At 40.9% G+C, this 15,883-nt stretch overlaps 1 protein-coding gene across 2 annotated transcripts in view; it reads right to left on the bottom strand.

Annotated features, from left to right (window-relative positions):
* Nucleotides 1-15,883, bottom strand: part of LOC124182358 (semaphorin-2A) — a 272,031-nt gene that overhangs the window by 124,387 nt on the left and 131,761 nt on the right. Inside the window, exon 1 of one of the 2 annotated variants that reach the window (XM_046569507.1) lies at nucleotides 5,352-6,742. The exons of the other annotated variant lie outside the window; for it this stretch is intronic. Within the exon in view, the coding sequence (XP_046425463.1) occupies nucleotides 5,352-5,517 (166 nt within the window). The 5' untranslated portion in view covers nucleotides 5,518-6,742. Of the gene's footprint in view, nucleotides 1-5,351; nucleotides 6,743-15,883 lie in introns of those variants that run through there. 2 annotated transcript variants of the gene reach the window in all.

The following is a 15,883-nucleotide window of genomic DNA, read 5'->3' as shown; positions in this document are numbered from 1 at the left end:
ACGTCAATTTATTTTTGCACGAGCATTAAATTTTTACAACAGTTACAAGAAAATCTAGCAACAGTGATCGTAACGAGAAAGAATAGCAACGGATACCAGACTTTCCGGTAACAGCTAGAAAACTAAGTTTCATTTTCTACCTAGAACTATATTTTTCGATAGTCGTAAAAAATGAAAATAGTTAAGGACCGAGCGGTAACCGCAACTGAAAATTTCTCTCACCGCATACCGGTACTTCCAACACAAATTCAAAAACCGCCATTAGAAAAAATTTCCATCCCTCGCCCTGCTGTAGCCAGAAAACGTTTTTGTTCGGTTTTAGCTCTTCGAGGGGTCAGAATTGCCCCTCGTAACGACGAGGAAGCTGCAAAGAAACCGCTTGTGCTTGTCCTCTCGTCCCTGGTGTTCGTACTGCAGGCAGCTGTATCCTCCAACTTGTTCGAAGGTATAACCTCGGCACTATGGGTTCTACGGTGGTACCTGCACTTCCTACGGTCGTGTATTTTCATTTCCCGAAAGGCGGTCCGTGCAGGTACGTAACTCTCGGGTCCTTATCCACCTCACACGGCACTACTTTCCCAACGGCGATTCCGTTTCTACTCGAATTTTCGTAATATTGTAGCAAGTGATACTGACATTTTTGTTTTTTTTTTAAAAACTTGTTGGCAAAAGAAACGAAGTTAGAAAAAGTGATTTTCGATTGAAACCAATACTTTTCTTCTATCGACAAAAAACATTGAAAACTGAAAATTCCGCTTCATTATTTATTTATTATTTTCTGTACAAGCTAGAGAATTGAAAAAAAATTGTTGAACGAAAAGTGTGAGCGACATCCTCATTTCGCTATTGTTCGATTGAATTTCGAGTCTTGCGGTACGTGTGTCTGATTAGAATATATCTGCGAGCGATGAGAATATTTGCGACACATGCGTCGACCTAGACGCGAATAAGTTTTGTCGAAAGTAAAACGCGTACCGGCTGCAAGTATGTGTAAAAGAACTCTTGAAAATACCATTTTCATTTCGCCTATATAGCACCATGCTTTTTCATACCATCGTCGATTCAGACAGCGCAAGATTCAATTTCCTCCTTATTCATAAAGAACTTGTATTCGTAGCGAGGAGATACATGCACACATACGTACGCATATACATGGTATGTACATACCGATGCGTATTCAAAAAATGTGAGAGGGTTAGTCGGAGAGCGAGATGAAGAATTCGGTACCAGAGGCAACGGAAAAAAAGAGGTAAAAACGGTGGAAATTCTGGCGCGGAGATAACTTCATATACCTGGAAATGTTTGAGTCGGTCCAGCTTGGCTCGAGGGATGAGAAAAGGAGGAGAAAAGCAAGAATAGTCCAGCGGCACGATTAGATGACTAACCCGGCGCCAGCAGCTCTGTTTGCCAAAAGCTTTCCAAAGTTTCGGTTACGAATGCGCCTCCGTGCCGTGCATTTTGCCAGTGAACACACACACACACACGGGCACGCGTGTGTATAAACATATGTAGGTACTGTAGAATTACACATGCGTATGTCAAACACGCTCTGCTTTGGCTAATTTCGGCCGAAAGTATGAGCGATGACTCGATTGGCGCGTCAATTTTTAAAGTCATGCAATACTCCCACCTTTACCGACCTAGCAAACTCACCCTTTTCCTTGTTATATTAAATAAACAAACGAACGGAGAGGGTCCAAATTTCCACGGTGCATCTCTGTTTTTCAGCGGAATTCAGAAAAGTTATTTCATATGTTATCCCAAATATCGTCAAAACAGTGTATGATTTTTCAGAACCGTACTGTAAAATAAATCGTTTTTTCTCCCTCTCTCTCTCTCTCTCTCTCTCTCTGCGGATCTCTGGATCAATAACAAATGTAAAAGAGTATGCAACAGTTACGCAATTCGACCCCGTTTACAAAGCTGTGCTTTTTCCGATTGAATCGCCCCCCAGAACTCTCATCAATCTACTATAATCAATCAAAATTGAGTTATCCCCGTTTTGCACGCGTGTCTGTATTCGTTTTACTGTCTAATTCGTTGAAACTGAATCGTAGAATTCTCTGTTCGCCTGAAATGTCCACGTTCTAAATTTTATCAACCTAAGGACCGACCGGAAAGGAGTTTACTGTACGAGGTTTATTTGTTCGACGGAATCATGGACGTACCGTCGTATTTACGTTCACCCATCTTTACGAAAGTACCTACCGACGTAAGAAATATTTCCTCGTATGGACACGTGTAAGCACATAAACGTTTATCAGCTTGTTTACCTCGGAAGGATATACGCAGTATAAGTAATATGGTTTTATTACATCGCAAAGATAACCGAGATATCTTTTGCTCGCTGCTTCGAAACAACAGGAATTAAATTACAAAGGTACAGACGTTTTCTCATGGGCCCTATGATATGTCAGTCGTGATTGTAGAAAAGAAAAATGTCGAAATGTATTCGCCGCAAAGGTCAATTTTAAACGAAACGGCACATTGTTTCAGTAAAAAAAAAAAATTCTCATCCGTCATTCAATTTTTCGTTTACCGTCAAATGAATTGCGATCTATCACAAAAGCTCGGTACAAGTGATTCGTCAAAATTCATAGTTCGGACAGCTGAGAATTTTTACAGTATTCACAACAATTGTTCAAACGGCCCCACTAATTTTTTTTTTTTTTTTTCTTTTTTGTACGTTTAGTTCAGATTTGATTCTACACATGTTTGAAACCTTAATCGAGCGAAGAAGTAGGACTGGTAGGTAAATTATAAAGAAAATTGCGTTTTTTCTTGAACCACTGAATAATATTTTGTTCAACTTTTGTAGCACCAGTGTCGAAATTAGATACCGTTGATTTTTATTCGTTTCATCGCTGCACCCCGTTATCCGAGACCTTTCTCCTATCGGGTACTGAAAGGATTTCTAGATGAAAGCTAACGCTCGTGAGCCAACCAAACTCAACCGATCGCTTTGCACACTTTTGATACCGACGACGCGGCTCCAAGAACCGGACCCCAAACAAGAATCGCTTTGTAGTAAAACCCTCTTGAATATCCAAACTCAAGATTCGAGACTCCAGACAGTAAGACTTCTTAGATTATCTCAAGTTGATAAAATGGCCGACGCTTGATGTTCACTCAACCCATCGTGCACCACGATACGTGAGCATGCAGCTATTGTGAGAGCCAAGATTCGGTGAATTCTTAAAACGAAACGTTGATTCGTGAGCATCGCTGTTCTGAATATAATTAAAACATACAAGAGCAATTCAATTGATCTGAAACATTTTTTCTTCTTCTTTCATTTTAGTTCGAATCCTGAGTCATAAATATAATAACCCAAGTCACAGCACTTCCAAAATTTTCTGATCTCCATTCAAATGCAAAGGAAATCGGCGAGACAGATTTTCTAATCCAAATTGCCCCGCAACGTGAAAATTCATGATGTGGACGATCAATTGGGACAATGATTCACGACTTGAGGATCGAGATGGAAGATAAATGGTTTGGAAAATTCTTACGGTATCTACGTTTGAGATATACAATCAACCATGCGTATATAACGATTCTCATCCGTTATCACTGTCGGTTACAGCCTCGTTTAACTAAAAAAGTAGAGTAAACCTAACGAACTGATTTTGCGTTGCAATTACCAAAAAAGGATCGACGGTAGCGCAAAATGGTTAGGCGTACCTCGTTTTTCGTAATTCCAACAATATTCAAACAAACATTGACAAATGAAATTTGTCTCAGTGTAAGAAGACTATCGGAATACCGTAGTTCGAGTCACAGAGCGTATCCTGAATCTTTTCGACAGTAGTAATGAATTAATTAAGGAACGTTGCGTGTAGTCTAGATTTGCGACAACCTCCACCGAAGACCGGACGTATCTGGATACGTACGAACGGGCAAGGTCCAAATTATATGAAAGACGAAATAGACAACGCTCGGTCTATTTCAGACACCTCGTTAAGGCGCACAATTACTGCTGGCTTCGGTACACCGCGGCAAATTTACATGCATAGAGGATGTCTGTCGCTCGCTCGAGGAGGAGGACCGGGTCGTTTGCATTCTGCATTCCATTCGCTACTCGAGGATTTTTCCCTTTTCCATTTCCATTTCACCTTTCGCTTTCATTCTATTCTACGGCTAACAATAAGTTCATAGCTTGGGTCCGCTGCAAGCTCGTAGTTTTTCTCTTTCCTCTTCCTTGTTCGTCTCTATATTCACGATACTTGATAGCCATCGCCGGCGGATCGACGAATGGACGAACGTATTTGAAACCGAATCTCATGACCAGTATCACGATATCTCGCGAAATATTCTTACCGGGAGTTTAGAGCAGCGATTTACCGACATTTTCATTTCACCTCGTCAAATTGAAACTTGTTTATTTTTTCATCAGTTATGTAAATGATGTGACAAAATTTTTGAAATATTCTGCTAAAATTTTTGATTCAGAGATGTTTTGGGATCTAGGTAAATCTCTAGTCGCGCAGGTACGTTAGAATTCTCAAAATTGACATTACGCCGTTTTATATTTAAAGTATACGTCAAATTTACAGACATCTTGGGCAAAAAATGCTCATTTTTAACAGAAATTGATTGACAACTTTTTGAACAATTTTCATCACGTGTTAACAATTTTTGGTTCTTTTTTTACCCAGCATTTCTAAGGTTATCGGATCAATTCGATCATAAGTAATTTGTTTTAGATTACGTTGAAGTAATCCAAAATTCCAAAACTTTAAATGTCAATTTTCTAGTTGAAATTATACATTACTTTCTTTCAACAAATCAGGAGTAAATTCAAAATTTCTACGTTTCTTTGGTTTTTACTTGCGGATCGATTATTCTTTAATATCAAGATCCATATGCCACGTATGTTTTCAAATTACTGAACCGATTTTCATTCAGCTGCATGCACCGCAATTTAAAAAAAAAAATTCCTACAATGAATAACAATACGAACGTCACGTTCGATGCTGTAAGAACTATTTTAATAAATTTTTCATCAAACTAAAAACATACCTGAACTATAAAAAAGAACGCATCTATTCTAGAATCGCCTCTCTTATCACAGCCAAATGCTGGTGATCTTTTCTACGGCCTATCTTACTAAGAATTCACTAATAACTCACGTTTCTCGGATCTAAGTGCATACGAATTGCGTACAGATAACGCTTTTGGAGCGTTAAACGAATTTCACTTCATTTTGAAGCAAGAGAAAAAAACCGAAAACCTACAAGTCCATACATTTTCTATCCGACGGTAAAAATTCTTGATTAAAATTCACAGCCCTCAGCCTAACAGCAGCTGCATTCAAGGGTACAATTTTCATCCGTAAAAACGATAATTACCTTTATGATGTCGAAGATGCGAGTGACCGCAGCATGGCTGTTCGAAGTAAGCATGTCCAGGATGAGCGCCAGCGGGTCGGCTAGCAAAGGCCCCAAGCTGTGTGAGAACAGCTGCTAAAACAGCTGCCCTAATCAGGATCATAACATCCGGTAAACGGCGTTTCATTTTTCTCGCACGCACCCTGCACCAAATTACCGACACCTTATATACCGGCTCCTTTTCCCTCTAAACTACGATTCCTTCTCTCAGTCCAATCCCGTTTCGCATGGCACCACGCGGCGATAAGATAACCCGAGAATCCGGCAACGATCAAAGAGAAACGAACGATCAAACAACCACTTTTCAAGAGAAAACTCGAGTCGCGCACGATCACCGAAAGAAACCAGCAACGCGCCGAACCGTTCAGCGCTCTCTGCTCTCACGCTGCCCTTGAACAGCGCGCGGCTGTTGCCCTTTGAGCGCTGGCTGCGCGCCTAAGCAGCGAGCCACGTTACCCAGCAGCCACCGCGCAGCGCGTGAGGTTTTTCAAAAGGCGAGCGAACCGGTCGCCGAGCGCTCGTTGTTCCTTTCTTGCGTCACACCGTCGTTCCTCCTCTGTTTCTTGGACCGGCGGGAATCTTCGAACGGTTCCAACTTCTTGTCACTCACTTTTATACACGGTTCCGCGATCGCTTTACGCCTCGCACAGACACACTGAATCGATATCCTTGAAAAATAAACAGCGTCGACCGGATATCTTCTCTCAATGTTTAGCCGATGCTTATCGACGCGGTTTTCATCTGTGTTTACACAATCGGCTCCGATATCACCTCGCTTCACACGCACGTGGGGGAGCGTTGGGACGCAACAGCGGTCACAAATATCCAGAGACGAAGCACCGAGCCGCGAATGTTCGAATTTCTGTCCGCACACAGCGGGCGGAATTAATTCGAGAGATCAGGTCTCGGCGCAAGGATGCTTGGAACAGAAAAATCGTCGCTTGGGAGAATAACAACTGCAGAGTCCCGCTAGAGGTGAAACCATAACAAGAAGAACACAAAATCGACACGTTTCATCACTTCCGCGGGACGCGCTACTCACTACCTTTCCTCAATCCTGTTCGCATCCGGCGTCAGGATGATCTTCTTACTCCGAACGCGACGGGCCGACTCGCGATCACCAATTACTATCATAACACTGAATTATTTCTATATTTCCGTTCGCTTTTCACCGTTGCGCGCGCGTGTGTGTGTGTGTTTTGACAAATTCGAAATACTCGTAATCGGTATCTGGACCGGACTTATCTCAGCCAATGATCTCTCGACTCAGCTTCCGAACACGCGTGCTTTTCGGTCGAACGGACAAGACGGAGCGACTTGGTGCCGAGTAACGTTAACCTGCCCTTTGAACGGCCGCGGCACGACTAGCCGGCTCGTTTGGAGTTTCAGAGCGAGCCACGGCGCCAAGACCGGTGTTCCGATGCTCGGCCATGTTCGGGACGGTTCGGGACAGTTCGGGACGCCGGTTGCGCCGAACGGTGCAGCTGGTGGTGCTGGTTTTGATGCCAGCGCGGCTGAACGTCAACTGTGAGTCAGTCGCGCGTCGCGACTCGACAAGTTCGGCGCGCTGTTTTCATCGAAGGTGGATCAATCCTGGATAGCTGATTGTCAGATGTATGATCTTACACTAGCGGTGCCGAAGCTCATTTTCAGAATGAATTCCGAATGGTCATAATTACTAACGAAGGTCGAAAACGACTCACCTTGATGCTGGATACTTTCGACGATTTTAACCATCTGAATTTAATTGATACATGTTTGACTTCTACATTTTGAATTGTTTGCGAGCTGAATTAATTGTAGCATTTTTTACTGGCTCCACTTGATGAGTACGATTTCTTCAGTTTTACGCTACTAGATTCTGTACAATGGTGATTCAGGATTTCGATTGGAAGCGGAATTTTTAATTGGAAATGTGTATTTATCGTATGATATGCTGATAATTTTGTGTGTGACATTTTTTTTAGGTGAATTTGTTTTGATTCATTTTTTATTTCCTGTACAAAGCCACAGTTGCTGTAAAAGTGTAATATGATTAGTAACTCCGTTACCAATTGTAAGCATCATTTGCAGGCAACTTGATGTTGAAAAAGTGAAATAATTTGACAAAAGTATATACTATTAACAACGGAATTGAAACTTATGAGATGGAATATTTTGTGCAGCATGTTTTGTTTTTATACAACAACCATGACTGTGAATTTTATGAAGGTTTACCTGTGCATCGCGACACAAGTTAAGCCTACTGAAAAACTCTCTTTTAACATCGTTAAAAATAGTACGATCTAAGAATATATGGAATACCTACGATAAATTCAAACAGGACTGAATCGCTTGTTTTCACAAACGTTATTTATACTAACGGTTGTAGCTTCAGATGCTTAGACATTTTCTCTCAGCTCCAGTGACGTGTCCCATCAACCAGTGAGATCGTAAAATTCAAAAACCATTCAACGCAATGAGAACGAGAAGATGGCGTGGTGTAAGGCGACTCAAGCGACGTTCTACGAGGAAATTGAGAGGCACCACTTTTGTGCGGGTTCTTCGCCGACTATACAACAGAAATGGCTTTGTTCTAAATAATTGTAAGATTCTTAGTATAACGGGCCGTGATACCACGCAACTTTCCGCTGCCTACCGGAAACTGAACAAAGGAACGGACCGTGCCAACGTCAGCGTGTAACGAATTTCGAAAACTGTCTGGAAAAGGACAATACTTGTAGTTGTGCTTGCAGAATCGCCCGCCATGTCAGGTTGACTCTACGGACTCTACCAATGCCGTTAATTCTTCGGCTTGAGGTTAAGTAACAAAAATGAGGACTAAGCAATATGGCGGTGAGAACTGGCTATCAGCAAATCGTATTTGGTCAATTACGTAAATATGAAAGAGCAGAAAACTCAGTGCAAGCTGTGAAGCTTTAGTTATATCGCGAGGAATCGATATACCGCAAAAAAATACGACGAGAGAAGTTTTTGAAACTAAATATGGTCGACTCGGAGTAACGCGTTATTTTACCACCAGATGTCACAGCAACACATTTCCGTTCCCAATGCTTACGATAACATACCTATATGCTAAATGTTTAGTATTTACATATTTTTCTCGGGTTAATCAAGCGCCAATTTTTATCATGAAAATGTTATCACCGAAAAGCAAAATTCCTGACGTGAAAAATATTTCAGGTTTTACTGTACCAATATCAGATAGTGGTTAAAACGTATGTGAGCTACGTCCGCAATAACGCAAGGAAGAAATAAAGTAATGAGAATAGTTTGAGGCCAAAAGAGACCGCGATTCGGAATGATTTCAGTCTCTCCCTCGTTGGTTTGATCGTCCGAGGGTAGAATAGTAACGGTTCTTGATGACCAGTTTGTTTGCTTGTTTGTGCGTTGTGCTCATTTATTTCTGAGGGAAAAATGTTGAGAGCAGCTTGGAGCGAGGCACCTACTGTCCTGCACGTATCCCTGCTCCTCTCGATGCGTTTGATCTTGTCCGGCTCTGTACACCGTGCGCCATTTTATTGGCAAACATAAAACAGCTCAAAACATACACCCAAGTACATCCTATCCGCGTACATAGCTCGACAAATAATACGGAAGAAGCATATACAGTTAATTAACAAACACGGGGCGATCTCTTTGCGAGCAGCGGTCCGAGCCTCGCGGACGTCAAATTACACTCTTCGAAACTCATCTCGACGCCAAAATCATTCTTCCCGTGAAAATTCATATGCAATTCTAGCTTGTTTAGCCGTAAGGCTGGCTAAATAAAACTCATCGTTGAGTTCGAAAGATTATTTTTCCAATATCTCTACAAATTTGAAGCTTCGTGAAATATTTTATTAAAAAATATATTGTGGTTCTAACTATATCATTGATAGAAATAGAAAACTGTACAGTTTATTCAACTCCTGAGAATTCGAATTCTGATATAGTACAGTAGTTACTCCTGTAAAATAGACTAGAAGACTTTTAGAATGATTTTAATTTTTAACTCTGACTGGATACATTGATGTCATTTCAATGAACACTTAATTCAATCGCTTGATTGAGTTTGGGAAAATTCTGGCTTAAAGGTCTCCGCATTGGGGTTCAATTTCATGTTTATGGTACTGAGGATTTTTCCTGCCAAATTTCTTGTCCATTAAGACCCGGACGACCGAAATCGATATTTTGTGATGCCCTTTGAATTTTTAGATAACTCGGATCGACTGTATCATTATATTTTGTCAACATTTTATGTTCAACACAAGAACGTTCAAGGTAAGAGTCGACCCCTTCGTTAATGTCATGTTCACTTCAGACGTACTTATGTGAAATTCAATTTGAATACTGCACAGGTATTAATAATTTCGACTTGCGAAGCTTTACTAGTGGTCACTTTGAAAGAACAACCGTTGGTTGATTTTGTTCTGTGCAATGTAACAATGTATTAAATGACAGAAAAAACAATGTTGGATTATCGAGATACAAACATTTCGGTAGACTTCCAGTACGGAAATAGTCATTTGAAATCAGAAGAAGAAGGAGACTGATTCACGGAATTACCTACCGAAAAGATTCAAGTCAACAATATATCACTGCTGTGCGTTGTCTCGAAATTATTTTAAAAAAAGGCCTCACAAAAGTGAACCAACTCGATACAACGTGGAACAAAAATGCTTCCAATGTCTTTAGAAACCAATATTCGACCAGCTGAATTCACAGCTGTGATTCGTCTGTGGTTTCTCTGATCAGTAATTATGGTAAAGAAGAAAGGACTGTATAGACGGAGAAAGACACGCGGACGAATGGATCGGTCGGTTAGATAAAGGGAGAAAAACATGGGATAGGAAAGAGGAGAGAGCAGAGAACTCGGGTCTCGGCAGACTCTCAACCCCTTTTCGGGTCCAGTAAATTATACTTAATATCTATCCTGCACGCAGAGGTAACCCTTACTTAGGTTATTCTTCTCAACCGGCAACACATGTTAGACAACGGTATGGCCGCTATTATTTCACTCCCACCTCATCCTCTTCCGCCGTCACCTCCCACAAAAGTGAGGCCCTCACCTCAACCTTTTAATGTCTTACTTTGCTTGTGGATTATATAAGGTGCGTGCCTCTGTGTGCGGGCTTCTACACGTCACGAAAAGTAGCCGGGGCCGAAAGGGAACCCGTTGGGAGATCGCGGCGAGAGAAGAAGGAGCAAAAAAGGGAGAGAGAGAGAGAGAGAGAGAGAGAGAGAGGAAAAGGAGCAAGAAGCTCTCCTAGAGCGACGCTCTTCTGTTCCACAAAATCCGCTTATACCCCGCCGATTCTTGGTATCCTCCTCGACGTCGCACGTTAAGACGTCAAAGAAATCTTGAATACTGCAGAAGAGGACAAGGCAAAGTTTTTCCCTAAATTCAACCTCCCTCGAGGATATACTCAGTTTCTACCCTGTTTCCTGTTTATTTTGAACTCTCTCTCTCTCTCTCTCTCTCTTTTCGTCTCGGGCTTTTTATTTCGAGCCTTTTCTCTCACTTTGCTTCCTACCGCATGACTGAAAATTACTTTTTATCTTCCGCACGGGTATAAGACTGGTGAAAATCGACAGGAAGTTGATACAGATTACAATTATTTTATTTATAATTTCACGCAGTGTTTTGACGGTACTAAAACAAATATGGCGTCAAAGAATTACTCATGTTTAAAACCGCATTGCCAAAAGTAAACTGGTCGCGCATACGTCTCGTTAATAAAATCCGGGTTGATATCACGTTACCTAGTTGAAAATCCTTCCGTAGCTGATTTGAGAACGCTGTTAAAAAAATCTTCCCGAGAATCTTTATAAGATCGCGACTTATTCTTTCCTATATCCTTGCAGAAAAGTGAAATGATCGTAAGTCTGTGACACATACCGCAGCTCAAAGACTGACGTTGTAACAGCGTTGCACCAAAATGAAGGACATTACTTTCCCGGAGGAGGAAATTATTTGTATAAAAGTCAGGAAACTTGGTGTTTTGATTGGTAGGAAATAACGATGTTGTAACTTGGAATCGTCATCGCCGTTTCCAGGCTGACCTGTTTAAACTTATTTCTAACATCCGTTAAGATAAGATAATGAGAACATGGAAGATTCCTTACTCACAATTCTGTAAGCCTGTTTAATATGCCTCACTATTCGGATAGTTAGCAGCCAGAGTTTGGCATACTTGTATAAAATTGTTTAAGCATCTGTACCGCGTTTTCGTATAATTTGAAAGAACAAGTATTAGACAGTGAACCTCAAATTGTCATCTCGATGTCGAAAATAAAAAAGTGTAGAGCGACAAGGCCGTCGATAAAAATGAACGTTCCCTGTTTCTAGCTGATCGAAAAACTGTCAGTACAGTCAAAAAATAACGATCCACCTATTTTTAATCCTCAACACCCTTGAGCGAACGGCCTCAAAGACTTTTCGTTTTCGAGTCACCCCGAGTAATTCGAGATTAATCAACGCGGAGGCAGGCGAATTATAAACGCATCTTTGGAAGCTGTTATAAAACAGTGTCAAAGGAAGGGGGATGGCTGGGCGACCGAGCGCGTTAAGGGCGGGTGGAGGGCAGGGGCCCTCATCAAAGTGACCGACATAGTGCGATCGACGAACAGCAGCCATCCGCAATTTATATAATGCCAATCTTATACGTTATAGGCTACCGGCGAAGGGCGTCACGGTGAATTTAATTAATGCAATTTAGCGTCCATCCATCATCCACCGCGTTTTTGCCTAACAAGGGCGGCCCTCGCCTCGCGTCCTCACACAGAGACACCACCAGCCCCGGAATATCAAACGCTTAGTACCTTTTACTCCTACCTTGGCACCTCGGCGTCGCTAATTCCTGTCTATTTCGGGGACCCCGTCATCTTCGTACTTCCACAGGATCACAGGCCAACGCGTTCCAAAAGCATTCGCAAAGGGTTGTCGCGGTGTCTTTGTGCGTTACGTAATCGGCTCGGTTTTCGTTCTCCTTTTGTGAACATTTTTGAATATCGTATCCAAGTTTGGGCGGCAAATGTTTCGAGATTTTTTAAATTATATTCCCAGCAAACTTGTAACTTACGTTAATAATTCATCACCCCTCGCGCGAGGTATGCTGGATTCTCTTTGTTACGGAGGACGAAATTTTATCGAGTTTCCGTTCTTTGAATAGACGTTTAAATCCAGTCACCCGCTATCTTGGCTAGCCGTGTGCATCACTAATCACGGCCTCGGTTTCAAACGAATCATTAAAATCTGTTATTAATATTTCAGAAATAGTCAATTCGAGTAATTATTCACCACAAGAAGATCTCCAATTGGTATATGAAATTTTTTTATACCTGAACCATTTTCAAATCTGAGACATTTGCTAAACAATTGTGGATATTATGTTCATTCTAGTCTCGATAAAAAACTCTTTCAGGAAATACCGAATCATTAATTGAAGTGAGCCGGTTAATTTGACAGGAGTCTCAAGAGGCCTGAATCCGACGTTTTTTTATGTCGATTATCTTCCATTCACGAGCCCATGTTGAAAAATGTTTCTCAATTCTCAAAACGGAGTAAAAACGCTTGAAACAGAGAGAGAGAGTGAGGAGAAAAAAAAAATCAAAATAAAAAATTCCTCACATACTGAAATCACTGACCACGATATCGAGCATATCGGATCAGGTTTGTATTCAGATGGTACATCGTGCGTGTAATATCGAGGCATAATGGTGTCAGCTGCGGCTCTTCCGCGTCCCGTTAACAAAAAGTGATACTCTCGTGCTCGCATCTAGTTCGAACGGAGATAAAGTCGGGCGGTGGTGCACGGGGCGGTTTTTTATTTTCCCCCGGTTCGACATTTTTTAACCTTTTACCACTCCTCTGGTTCTAGCCGCCTTTCTGCTCCTCGTCCTTCAGCGAACGCTTAAGCACCGGCACCCCGTCAAGATAGCGGTAACGTCCTTCTTCCTAACGTTTTCCGATAAAGGTAGATGGAAAACGCCTCGCAAACCGTATCTGCGTCTTCGTCTACGCAAAAGCTTCGGAATAAATAATAATTCTTCTTCACCGCATGACATATATATTGTATATATGCACGTGCGCGTGTGTGTAGGTGTACCTAGATACCTTTATTCCTATTTACAGTATTCGCGTCTTTTATCTCGCGGTGTGAATACTTTTTGTCCGATTTTCCACTTTCTTCGTCGTCATTTTCATATTCAACCGGTGTCCAATTTTTCCAACTTCCGCAACAGAGATAAGCCTGATGAATTCATTGAACACAATTATGAATGTTAAATTTACTTGACGTACATTGATTTCATATTGTGCAATTGGCAACCGACTCGTCCTTTTTTTTTCTCTCAAATTTACTTTTTCACCCTTCGAGTGATACCCGAATACCCAGGCATGTAGAATATGAAGTAAATTATTTAGAAATATTTACTCAATATTCACACAATCCAAGACCATTTTCGTTTAGCGTGTATTTTATATCCGTTCGACTTAGAATTTTGATACGATCTTTAAAGATTGTGTTCATCGGTTTGAGCTCATGGCTAGATTTTTGAATATTGGTCCCAAAATAGTTTTATAAAAAATTGTCAAACGATTTTTTGGCCGAAGAATGAAATTTTTTGTTCATAATTGAATATGTTTGAGAAAATATTTTTTGTAACATTTGGACTACGAGCTCGAGCCCGAAAAGACGTTTTCAGTTTTGAAATTTTTTTTCTCTCTGTTAGAAACTGGCCAGTAATGTTAGGAGATGCACCACCGGAGAAGCCTTCGAGTTCGGAGTCGTTCGCTGCTTATATAAGCCATTCCACCCATTTTGTTATTACTTTCAATGAAAAAATTCTAAAATCTTCTTGAAGCTATAAATAATAAAGCCAAGAGCTGAAACTCAAATTGCTCTAAGTCGATTCATTTTACGAGTTGCACGTCATTAAACTTTCTTCGACGTTCTACTTTTGAATTGTGATAAAAAAAGAATTGATTTTTCAGTATTTCTACATTATAATAAAAAATTCATGTATTCCGTCAAAAGAGACAATATTTACGTCATACTTATAGAGTTATAATTCTTAAAATTTCTCCCTCCCAGGGAGTGTCGGTTTTGAAACTGTTCGAAGGAGGATTAAAATTTTGTCTCAAGTAGTTACGTATAGTCGAGGGATTTGAAACATTCAAATAAGACTGAATCGGCTTTCACCCTTCTTACGAGGATTGTCTGAAGAATTTGCAGGTTAAAATAAAGAGCAATCTATCGAGTACGCGAATCTCGATATTTTACATTAGGTTGAATCAGAAAGATCTTCATTATCACATTTTTAATCTTTTTTTTTTTTACAGATATAGTTATCAAACAATTGATACATTCATAATTCTCTTGAACATTCGGTATCCTGTGACAAGTATCCTGTAATATAATATTGATTTAAAAATTCTCCAAAGCACTCCGTCAAGTTTTTCCCCACTTATCTGGAACTTTGAAACTTCTTTGAATTCATCCCTCTCTTCCCATCGATGTCTGCGATAGCGCAGAGTGTTGTGGTATTAAGCGGCATACCGCGTAAAGTTCTACATCATAACTGGGAAGTTTCATCGAATACGATGGTCCAAGAGACAAGAAATCGAGACAGCTAATGCGGAAGGATTCGTATCGCGTGTCTGTAAGGGTTGATATTATCCCTCGTACGACGAGTGTGAATTACGCCGCTGGTACAATTAGGTAAGACATCGTACCTGCAGCCACCGCAGCGTTGCCCATTAATTAAGACTAATTGGATCCCGGGATGCAAAGTCCTCGTGCATGCATTTGCGCCCAATCATCAGACCGGAAGTAGTCGAACCCCTCATATATGGAGAGAGGCGAGGGAAAATAGAGAAACTTAAAATGAGGACGGGAGAATGAGAAAATTTCCCGTCAAATTAGACTGCAGGATAACCGGTTCAGGAGCGTAATAATGATCGTCGGGCCTAATTGTATCTCATTTCATACCCGTGTTTACAAACCACTTTATATCCAACGACTTACGCGATCTAGTTCTGGATTTAAATTCATCAGCAGCTCTTAGCTGTGAGAAATTTCATTCGCTACTCGATCGGTTGGTACTTGTGAGTTGGCTGAAATTCGAAAATTAATGAAATTGGATTCATCTGATCAAGTCGACCATGTAGTTGATATTTTTTCTGGATATTTATCATCGTTTAAGAAACAAATTTTAGGTAACAAACACGCTTCCACGGAACTTTCCTGTACTTGGTTGCTGAGAATTATTCACCAATTGACCGAAGGAAAAATGATTCATCGATTTAGCTAACGCGAATTGTTTTTTTTAGAATCGATTTTGAACATGGTTATTCTTACAGAAAATTTCTGAGATATGCCCCTTCGGAATTTTCACCACGCCCCAGATCCTGGAAGCCGTTCACGGAAAATCTGCACGGTCGGACAGGTGATGCAAGGAAAATCGATCGCGGCAGTTAGTTGCAGGTGAATATGGATAACGGTTTGTAA

The sequence above is a fragment of the Neodiprion fabricii genome, chromosome 5 (assembly GCF_021155785.1).
Source record: "Neodiprion fabricii isolate iyNeoFabr1 chromosome 5, iyNeoFabr1.1, whole genome shotgun sequence".
NCBI lineage: Eukaryota > Metazoa > Arthropoda > Insecta > Hymenoptera > Diprionidae > Neodiprion > Neodiprion fabricii.
Note: the sequence above shows the minus strand (reverse complement) of the source record. Positions and strands in the feature narration are given on the sequence as shown.